General features: G+C 43.9%; 1 protein-coding gene across 1 annotated transcript; it reads right to left on the bottom strand.

The window, feature by feature from the left end:
- Window positions 1–1,417: 1,417 nt before the first annotated feature.
- On the bottom strand, window positions 1,418–2,017 carry LOC126555904 (EPM2A-interacting protein 1-like). The gene has a single exon (XM_050210900.1). The coding sequence runs from the start codon at window positions 2,015–2,017 to the stop codon at window positions 1,418–1,420; it is 600 nt and encodes a 199-aa protein (XP_050066857.1).
- Between the last annotated feature and the right edge of the window lie 9,826 nt (window positions 2,018–11,843).

Below are 11,843 nucleotides of genomic sequence, written 5' to 3'. Positions count from 1 at the left end.
AGGCCATGCACAACTCTTGTCTTTTTTTCTAATCCAAGAATCAGGAACTATTTCTATAGTATTATCTTTAATAAAATGAACAATAGTCCACATTTTTTTAAAATTATTTTGTAAGTTTCTTGATACTAAAAAACATAAAATAAAAATCATAATATACATAGCTAAATTTTATAGTAAACCACAAAATACATTTTAAATATAATTATTAATATTCATTCACTCTATAGTATATACTATTAGTATTGTAAAGATCTTTAAACGACATAACACAGAATTATATTATAAAATATCCTTACTTTTTTTCTTTTAAATACCTAAATAATAAATGTTATAAAACAAATAAAACATTTTGAAGCAGTTAAATTATTTGTAAGTTAAAAACAATATTCACATTTACCCAAAAAAATTATTGAAATATTAAATTAAATCTTAGTTAAAATTATTAAATTTAAGAATTTATTAATGGAAATGCAATTGATTTAGAATTGTATAACTACCATAACTTTTTTCTTCACATTATTTACATTCCATACACACAGTTCTTCACTTAGGTCATCTACTATAAATATATCAAATAATGATGAATCAACAGGATTACTATAAAATAATTGTTTTTTTTTTTAAATTCCCAATAACTGATATACTATTATCAACATTTTTAACATTATTTAAACAAACAACTTCACCACTTTCAATTAATATATAACTATCTTGAGAAATATTGGTATTAATTTTAATTTTATTTATATTGAATTTTTAATATTGAATTTTACTGTTATTGCTACTAATTAATGGTCCATTTCTATGAGGCTTTGATAATATCACACTTGTATCTGTATCACTGAATGTATAATGTGGATGTTGAGTATATATCTCGGAATATCTGTTTATTAGCTGTTCAAGTGGTTTTTCTTTTTTTCGTACTTTGGATTTTAATTCCTTCATGTAGTTTTCATAAGAAAAGGCACTACAATTATCAAGAGGGCCAAACTGTTGATAATCATCACATAAGTGCAAAAGTCCATGAATGTTATGAGATATATGTTGACGACCATAAATATTATCAAATTGCTCTACAAAGTAATTTAGCAATTGTTCAGCATAATCTAAATAATGTTTGAGGTTTGGGCTTAAAAGTATGACCATAGCAACATGTGCAACAATGTACATTCTAATTCAGGGGTGTCCAACTTGCAAGGCCTCAAGGGCCAAAACTTAAACCTCTGATCTGGTTGCGGGCCATACACTAATTTTGTTAAAGAACAACAAAATAATGAGAGGTATAAAAATAATTAAAACCAAAAAGTAGTATTATTTCTTTTATTGCTCAACATCTAAATTTTTTATACATACAGAAAATGTAGAGGTAGTTTTTTAAAGAACTAAGACAAACATTGTAATAATAATGAAAATATATCTAATGTGAAGACTGTGGTCGATCGGCTTCATCCACCAATGAAGAAATGTCCACTGCCAGTTCAGTTGTAGACAGTCTCATGAGATGACGTAAGGTAGAATCGGTAAGGTTGCTTCTGTTGGGGTTTTTAATGTATTTCATGTAGGAAAAGGCACTTTCACATATATATGTGCTTCCGAACATTGAAGTCATTTTCAGTCCAAAATCTCGCAGGTTTGGGAATTTCTCCTTAGACAGCAATTTAAAAAATTCAGGTCCCTTTTCTTGTCTGGTGATTAGGAACATGTCAGCTTGAAAGTCACATAACTCAAGTTGTAAGTCAGGTGGTTGATCTTCAATGGATGCTCCAAGAGGATTATTATAAAGCAGTACACTGCTTTTGAGACTTTCAATATCTTTAAATCGTGTATTGAATTCATTAATAACTTGTTGAATTTGTGAACTGCAGCATGAAAAGTCAATATTTTTCTCACTGTTGGGTTCTTCTGCTAGTTTCAGGCAGCTAGGGAAGTGTGTTAGGTTGTTCTTTTCCAAATCATGTTTAAACACGTTTAGCTTATTCCGGAATCCGTTTATTATTCCGACCAAATCTGAAACCATCTGGTTTCTTCCTTGAAGACTCAAGTTTAAACTGTTAAGGTGATTAGTCAGATCTGTTATAGAAGCTAACTGTCTTATGAATTCTGGATCCTAAAACTTCTCTTCCAGTTCAGTTGTATCGGATGAAACGTATTTATTAAGAAATGGAGGGATTTCCTTTCTTATGGCAAAAAATCGTTCCATGCACTTTCCTGCACTCGGCCACCTTACATGGTTGTACATTAGCAAGTCTCCATACTCAGCCTCTGTGTCCACTAAAAACTGCCTAAGTTGCCTGTGTAAAAGGGATCGATTTCCACTTCTAATCATATTTAGACTAGACCGATTTGCGGAACCGTATAAAATCGTCGGTTACCGACAAGGCGACAAAACGCAGTGTTTTCTAGGCCTGTATATATTATTATATATTATAAATATAATTAATTTTAACATATAAACATTAATGGATTATTCTAACTAAAATATTATTTAAAATTTTGCTTTCAACATTTCAAAAATAGTTTCATTAAATTAAAAATGTAATATTTTAAAACTAATTCATCTGAAATATTAATGACATGCTTATATAAAAATATCAATATTATTTTTAATTTCGTTTTATATATTATATTTCCAGAATATATTCATTAAGTTGAAGTTAAAATGTTTTGAAACTAACTAGGTTGAAATATTATAGCAATGTTTCAATGAAAATATAATTTTAATTTTAATTCTAAATATTTCAAGAATATTCTCTATAAGTTATAGTTAAAATATTATACTTGTAATTAAGCTAAAAATTTACGAAAATATTGTACATTAAATATAACAATTAAAACATTCTTAAAATATAATAATAAAATAAATTATAAAATATTCTAAATTAAACTTAAGTGAAATATTTTTAAAATATCAATATTCCGCTTTTGCTGTCTTCTTATCCTCAATTGTAAGATTGAGTGTCTAAAGTGCCACGTTTCGGCCAGAGGTCCATCGTTGCCTAAAGCTAGGACATTGCCTCCCTTCTATTTTCTTTTTACAGATACCAGAGGGCTAGAGGTCGGCCCGTTACGCCGCGCTCGCAGGTAACGCGGTGGTCGCGACCCCTCATTTGTTGTTTTACAATAGAATGAGTACTCTATTCACCCCGCCCCGCCGGAGTCTACAGGTCCATAGGACCGCGCATCATCCACGCTCCCCAGGCGCACCTAGTGTAAAAACGTAGGTCACTGAATGAGTGTCCACGTTACTTTCCCCAAGAGTTAGTTTCCACAGATCTCTTTCCACCTATCCAACAACACTGCACCCAAGCATCCCAGATGCTTACTCATCTCATTGGAGCGAGTCACGGCCGCCGGGAATCGCAGACATCTCGAGTTTATTCCACGATTCCCGTCACCGAACTTTTTCTACCGCTACGCGTCCCAGACGCCGTCAGATCTTACGAGCGTGAGCCTACACCTCATCAAATGGGTGGCCAACTATATGACCACGAGAAGCCAAAGCCCCCGCATGAAAAGACGAAACTCTCTCCAGAGCTCCGGCGATCTTACGAGGAAACTCAGCTGACATGTCCAAGGCTGTCCACCTACCTCCACTAGGTATTTCAGCGCCCTCCTAGTGTCCGAAAGCGCTTCGCACTCAAACACGACATGTTCTGCCGTGTCTAAGCATCCACACTGCTGATACTCCTCGGTCTGTGACATAGAGAAACGGTATAGGTAAGCTATGAATCCCCCGTATCCCGTGAGGAACCGGGATGATTCGTGGTCTACTTCCACTCAGCTACACCTCAACCTTCCTTTCACTAATGGGAAGTAGTTATATGTGAGTTTACCCTTCTCACTTGCCTCCCACCGTGTTTGCCATTCGGCAATCCCTTCCTCCTCAATATCCCGGATCGGCTCCCTCCCGAGTCCAGTTCTCCTGCTCCTAACCAAACGACCCCATTGTCTCGCGACCAGGTCCAAGGGGAGCACCCCGGCGAGAACCGGCAGAGCCTCCGTACTCGTCGTACAATAGGCCCCCGTTACCGCCAAAAGTGCCTTACTCTGGGCGCCCAGAAGGAGACGTTTCATCATCCGATCATTGACAGTTTCACCCCACACCGCGGCCCCGTAAATCATTCTTGGCTCAAATACACCGAGGTAAAATCTGCGCGTCGTCCGGCCACTAAGACCCCAGGTAACCTAACGGGTCTCGCGTTCTGCAACCAAGGCAACCGCCCCACCTTCGTCAGGGGAGCGTCCGAATCACATCTGGACCTAACACTAGTAACTCAGTCATCCGCTAGCAACGTAACTGATTGGATCGTGCTGGAAGAAGAATCGCTAAGTCTTCACCGCTACATCCAGTTCCAAGTCTCCTCTGATAGCAGCCACCGCCGCAACTGTACCAAACAACATTGGGCCTACAAGAAGCTGGACTATCCTAAGCTAGCCGAAAAATTAAGGAAAGGTGCCCCTCCACCATCAGGCAAAGCTGCAACAGCATGTGGAGAAGCTATTACCTGGCTAACTGATTCTTGTGATGCGTGCATGCCACGAGCAAGCGGAAACAACAAAAGGCGACCTGTCTACTGGTGGAACTCAAAAATAGCAGAGCAGCGGAAGGCATGCATCAAGGCTAGAAGAGCGTACACAAGGAAAAGAAAAAAGGCGGGCGAAGCTGGAAGCATCAACGAAGGCCAACGCTACAAAGACCAAAGGAAGCTACTAACAGGAAAATTTCTAAACTCGAAGGATAGTCACTGGCGGGATCTGTGTTCACAGTTAGATCGAGACCATTGGGGCCTACCATATAAGGTAGTAATGAAAAAGCTGTCCCTCAAAAGACTGATCCATGGACTAGAAATCCCCGGCAGATTAGATGCGATAATTGACACATTGTTCCCGCGCAAAAGCATCTCTACAAGACCTACACTAGCGATTGACAACGAAGATGAGCTAGGCCCAGCAACGATAACAGCCACTGAGGTAAGGGCAGCAGCAATCTGCATCCCAAATGGAAAGGCACCAGGACCTGATGGGATACCAAATGAGGTACTCAAGCTGGCGGCTACAACCCACCCTGAATACTTCGCTGCACTATACAACAGCTGCATAAAGAGTGGACACTTCCCCACAAAGTGGAAGAAGGCACGATTGGTGTTAATACACAAACCTGGGAAACCGTTAGATAACCCATCGGCATACCGTCCACTATGCATGTTAGACTCCACTTGCAATCTGCTCGATAAGCTGATAACATAAAAGCTCTGCGCTCATCTTGGAGGAACCGGACAACAGGTTGAGAATTAACACGGATTGAAACCGGGGAAATCGACAATGGACGCTATGGCAAGGTTGCGGGAAATAGTTCAGAACGCAAATGCTAGAAGGAGCGCACGCAAATACGTCGGCATGCTGACGCTGGACGTTAAAAATGCGTTCAACAGTACCTCGTGGGACGTAATAATTCGCAAACTTGAAACAACAGAGACTCCGAAGTATTTGAGGAATGTGCTCGGGGACTACTTGTTTTACCGGCAAATAATGTTCGAAAAGGCAGACGGGACTACCATCACAAGAGACGTCAGCTGTGGAGTCCCCCAGGTCTCAGTCCTCGGACTCGAACTGTGGAACCTGTTGTATGATGATCTCTTAAAAATGCGCCTCCCTGAAGAAACGGAATTGATCGATTTTGCTGACGACGTGTCAATCATAACCATGGGCCAGGTGCCGTTCCAAATAGAAGAGAGGCTGAACGAAGCATTGAGTGACGTCGTATCGTGGATGACTGCAAACGGGCTTGAATTGGCATTACAAAAAACAGAAGCAATACTGTTTACCAACAAGAATAAGAGGAACACCATGACGGTTGATTACCCACCGCACGCATTCACATCGAGTCGCTGTGTAAAGTATCTAGGCGTGCACTTAGACCCAATGTTCCACTTCCACGAGCACGCGTTAAACGCGGCGAAACTCGCGGTGGATGCGGGGAGATGCTTAACGCAGAAACTGCCAAACCTAAGAAACGCAAAACAGAGGACGACAAGAGTGCTCGCCACTGTGGTGACCTCAAGGCTCCTGTATGGAGCACCCATATGTTACCCCAGCATCACGGCCAAAGCACTCGGCAACATGGAGTCTTCATACAGGAGGATCATGTTGAGGGTCGCATGAACTACGCACCGAACCACGTCCTACACGGCAGCAGCGGTAGTGGCAAGCATGCCCCCGCTTGCTTTACTGGCCGAGGAAAGAACCAACGTGTACAACGGAGTCGATAAGAATGCTGCCAGAGAGAACCTATTGACTAAGTGGCAGAATAGCTGGGATGCACCAACTGAGAACGGCAGATGGATCTTCAGGCTGATCAAGGACACTAAATCGTGGTTCCAGAGGAATCACGGTGAGGTGTCCTTTCACCTGTGCCAAGTGCTGACCAACCATGGGTGTTTCAACCAATATCTTAAAAGGTTCGGCAATCGGGAGACGGACGAGTGTGCTCACTGTGGGGTAAGTCCCGATAGTGCCGAGCACGCTGTATTTTCATGTGACGCTTGGTATCACTGGCGACAAGATACGTGCATTTATCTGGGGGTTGACCAGATAACCCCAGATAACATGGTTGGCATCATGCTGTCGTCAAAAAAGGCATGGTCTAGAATAGAACAACTTCTCACACGAATAATGATGCGCAGAAGGGTTCAACACGGAGGAGGAATTGGAGCTTGAACCACAGAACGGGAACCCAGACCGGTTGGCACCGAGCACTGAGTCGGGACGATGACTCAGATTCGCGTGAGACGACGATAGGTTAGGTTAGGCTGAGGAAGAGAGAGCTTGGCAAGCCACCACCAGGAGGGCACGCATGCTGAGGCAGGCCACTTACTGGCTGATAAACTAGCAGCTTCGTCGAAGAAAGCAACGAAGGAAGGCTCCCCATCGGCGATGGTATTGGCGGTGATCAAGCTAAGGGCGACAATCAAGGCGCAAAACGACGTTATTAAGAAGCTATGCGCTGAAGCCAACATCCTCAACCAGGTCGAGACCCTTACAAGAAGCGACAAAGTCAAGGATAGCATCGCTAACATCGTGTCGACAGTCGATGAACTCTCCGAAAATAGGAAACCTCTGCATTGCGCTCTAAACGACGCCCTCCAACTAGTGCAGCAGAGCTCCCAACCGACAAACTAACTTCCCGCAATGGACAGCATCCCACAGACCAGTCAATCAGGTCCAAAACAGCATGCGGAACCGGACCCTAAACACAAAGAAATCCAAGAAAGACTAGACAGACAGCACACAAAACTAGAAGCCATAATGGCAAACCTGCAACAAGAAAACAGCCATCACGAAGCTCATGGAGGGACGAAATCCCCTCGTCCGCAGCTAAACACTAAGACCAATACTCGGAGACAAGAGGCAGCTCCAACACCCACGACCGCACCAGATCTGAAAATACCGACTGAGGACACCCGGACCGAGATAGTTCAGAGGAATAACCCAAAGAACCATCGCAAAACCAAGCAATGTTACAGACCAGAGGTAGTCGTTGTGCAAGCCGAGGGCCTCACAAAGTCACCCCGAGGATCAGGATAGGCTACACTAACTGTAGAACCAAACCAATGATCGAAGTGAAAAAATGCTTCAAATGCCAGTCTTTTGGTCACACCCGCTCCAATTGCACGGAGGCAGAAATGGAGGACCGATGCTGGAAATGCGGAGAAGCCGGCCACAATAGTCGCGCCTGTGAGAAGAAACCAAAATTCCTACTATGCGCTAAGGAAGCATCAGACGACCACATCATGGGTAGCTACAGATGTCTTGCCTACAAGCGGGCGCTCGAAGCTGCCAAGAGGAAATGACTACCAAACCTATAAAATGTATACAGATAAACCTGAACTGCTGTAAAGCAGCTCAGGCTCTACTTCACCAGACAGCGTCTGAAAAGTCTGCCGACTACATATTCATCAGCGAGTATAATAAAAAAGAGGACTCTAACTGGTACGTCGTCGCTACCGGCAAGGCAGCGATCGTCAACGTCCATAAAAGGAGACTCGATAGCGAAGGGCTCGGGAAAGCCGGGTTCAGATGGGTTAGTGCGAACGGAATCAGAATGTATTCCTGCTATTGGTCCCCAAATTCGACGCTTCAAGAGTACAAAGACTTTGTCAGTAGGCTGGAAGCAAGCATCAAGAGTCAGCCTTCTGAAGTTCTCCTCACGGGTGATTTCAATGCCAAGCACGTCAACTGGGGATGCCCCCAAAACGACAAGAGAGGAGAAATCCTGGCTGAACTCATCGACGCCACGGGACTCGTCATATGCAATAGGGAAACGCGAGCACCTTCAACAAAGGGACCATCATAGACTTAACAATTGCGACCCTACGCACAGCCCAGAGAACATCGAAGTGGAAGGTACTCGACGAAGTATCCCTTAGCGACCATTTCTACCTGACCTTTAGCATCGAGGTTGGACGCCAAACCATCGAAACTCCAAGAGTGCCTAAAATTGACATACAAAGACTAACAATAACACTCGACCCAAGAAAGTGTCACCAATTTCCTGAATGTATGGACGCAGAACGGAAAGCTATGTCACTGACAGAGACTATACAGTCATGTCGGAGGTCACCCCACTCGGGCAAGAACCCTAGGAAATCTGTTCATTGGTGGAACCCGGAGATCAACACACTACGCCGCACGGCTAACCATCTACGGCGAATACACCAACGAAAGAGGAAGCGACAGGGCCCTGCCGCCAGTGCGGCCGAAGAAGTCCAAGCCAAGGCAGCAAAACGCGAATTGGTCATAGCGATAAAGAAAGACAAAGAATCCTCCTGGAGAGACCTCTGTGACCAAGTGCAGAAAGATCCATGGGGATTACCGTATAAGTTGATAATGGGCAAACTCACCAGACCCTCACCAATTCCTGAACTAAACGTCCCAGGGCAACTACAGAGCACCATCAACGGACTGTTTCCACAGCACCCCACAAGAAACGCCAACATCCCATTGTGGACCACACCCAACGACCACTCTGCACACGGGATTGATCGCGCCGAACTCACCATGGCAGCCAGAAGCCTTAGAGTCAACACCTCCCCGGGCCCTGACGGTATCCCGAACGAGATGCTAAAAGTGATTGTGGCACTCAACCCGGACTTGCTCATTGACGTATACAACACTTGTCTGTGCAGTGGGGTCTTCCCAGAAATTTGGAAAAAAGCGCGTCTGGTTCTACTGAGGAAAGGAGATAAACCCCTGGACGACCCATCTTCGTATAGACCCTTATGCCTGCTGGACTGCCTTGGCAAATTATTCGAAAAAATTATTGACAACCGATTGAGACTATTTTTGGACACCACCAAAGAACTTCACGAGAGGCAATTCGGATTCCGAAAAGGACGCTCAACTATCGACGCTCTGGAAATCCTGAGGAAAACGGTCAAGAACAGCAGGAAAAAGGTGGGCATACTTACACTAGATATAAGAAATGCGTTTAACTCTGCCCCGTGGAACGGCATCTTGGAAGCCGTGCGGGACATGGAGGTGCCCACATACCTTCAGCAAATAATAAACAGCTATTTAGAAAACCGAGTTCTATGCTTCGAGTCAGGGGGAATCGAGGAGAGGATGCCCGTCACGTTTGGGGTACCGCAGAGGTCAGTCCTCGACCCCACACTGTGGAATATCCTCTACGATGGCCTCCTGCGAACCCAGCTGCCTCCGGAGTCGAATTCCTGGCCTTCGCGGACGACGTCGCTCTCGTTGCAAAGGCCACCGACTCCATTGGTCTAGAACAAAATCTAGCCCTCTCAGCGCAGAGAATAAATGAATAACTCACTCAGACAGGGCTTTCACTGGCTGCGCACAAGTGCGAAGCCATGGTGATTACCAACACTAGAACGTACAACGACATGACCATTACCATTGACGGCCACTGCGTGGAATCAAGCAAATGCGTTAAATACTTGGGCATCCACATTGACAGCCGCTGGCGGTTCTCCGACCACGCCCGTATTGTTGCAGCTAAAGCGGGCAAGACAGTACAACAGCTAAGCCGTATTTTACCCAACATCAGCGCAGCAAGGCCAACAAGACGGAAACTCCTAAGTAACGTGGCCCATTCAATTCTTCTATACGGTTCACCGATAATATCCCATATTATGGGAGGAGGACATGTGTGCCGCAGGATGGCTAGCCCTGCAAAAGGTACAGAGGCACATCTGCCTTAGAGTGGCCTCTGCTTATTGCACTACATCAACAGACGCACTCGGGGTAATCACGGGAATTGCCCCCTTGGATCTACTCGCGAAAGAACGGCATATGATGCACGATAAAAAAAGAGATCCTGAAAGACCACCGAGAGCTGAGAGCATCCTGGAGATATGGCAGAGTAGATGGAACAGCAGTGAGAAGGGCAGATGGACGCACACCCTCATACCGAACATTGGGCCCTGGATTAACCGAAGACACGGGGAAACGGACTTCCATATCACACAGGCGCTCAGTGGACATGGTTGCTTTGCAGCAGACCTAAATCGGTTCGGAAAACTGAGAAGCTCCGAGTGCTGGTTCTGCGGCGACCCGTCGGATGACGCAGAGCATACGCTGTTCGCTGTTTAAATGCGATGCTTGGCATCAAAAAAGAAGACAAGCAGAGCTGGCTACCAATACATACCTCAATGCAAGGAACCTCATCCAAACGATGCTCGTCTCGAAGGAAAATTGGGACATTATCGCAGACATGGTTAGAGGGATTATGAAGAACAAAAAAACCGATAAAAGAAGAAGGCAAGCCTTGCAACCCGATCCAATTATTTAAACTTAGTTAAACTTTTATATATTGTGCGCTGACAGCGAAAGTAGAGGGGGTAGAGCCTCTCAAACATTGTAAATTAAATTGTGCGACCGTAATTAGGGGTATTGTCCCTATGCGTGGTCAAATTTTTTTTGTGTGATTTGTTTTTCCAAATAAACGATGGAACATAGGGGTGAAATAACCGAAAGGTTGGTACCACCCTATGTCCCGATATCTAAGCATAAAAAAAAAAAAAAAAAAGGCAAGCCACCACAGTGGATGGGCAGGACGGGCGTTAGGAGCAAGCTGGACATGGAACATCTGTCGCCACAGCCTCAGTCGTGAAGAATTATCATATTAGAATTATCATAGTAGATTGTATTATCATATTACATTGTATTATCCTTCGTTGTTGTTTGTATTATTTAGTTAAGACACTATTGTAAAAATCGTTGTAAGGAGCTAAAACGGGGAGATTGGCCCCGTCTTTCTCCAATAAAGTTGTAATAATTATTTTCAATAAACGATGGTGGCCGGGAGGAAACAATGCGTAAGCGGTTCCCTCCCGGTTGTCGATTCAAAAAAAAAAAAAAAAAAGACCCCAGGTTGAGGCTACTATCCGCCAGATCTTCTGAAACATTGGAGCCGCCTTCCCCGCTACCCTCTTCACGTGGTTTCTAAAGCTCAACCTATCGTCCAAAGTGACGCTGAGATAGTCCATCCATGTCACTTCCGCCAACCTCTTCCCGTCCATATTAACCGTGTAAGGTGGAACTAGCTTCCCCTTCAGGCATATGACTTTCGTCTTTGCGCTCGAAAAGGAAAGTTTCATTCCACCTGCCCAAGCTCCTGCTCTTTTAACCAGTCATTGGTATCGTGGTGAGCTCACCTCGTTAGTATTTTGAGAACCACTTGTTTATTTATGACTTGATTCATTTGATACTATTTATATCTTCAAACAACACATGTCTAAGGTCGCAATGTCATTAGTATCCATAAAGTGAGTGTTGCGCTCACTCAATAGTATCGACGTAATATTTTTTCGTAAACGCGT

The sequence above is a fragment of the Aphis gossypii genome, chromosome 1, assembly GCF_020184175.1.
Source record: "Aphis gossypii isolate Hap1 chromosome 1, ASM2018417v2, whole genome shotgun sequence".
NCBI classification, from domain to species: Eukaryota; Metazoa; Arthropoda; class Insecta; order Hemiptera; family Aphididae; genus Aphis; species Aphis gossypii.
The sequence above is the reverse complement of the archived record's forward strand: the minus strand, read 5'-3'. Positions and strand labels throughout refer to the sequence as shown.

Bases quoted from the DNA above. Each gene is read 5' to 3' on its own strand.
- LOC126555904 (XM_050210900.1), bottom strand. From the start codon at position 2,017: ATGGTTTCAGATTTGGTCGGAATAATAAACGGATTCCGGAATAAGCTA.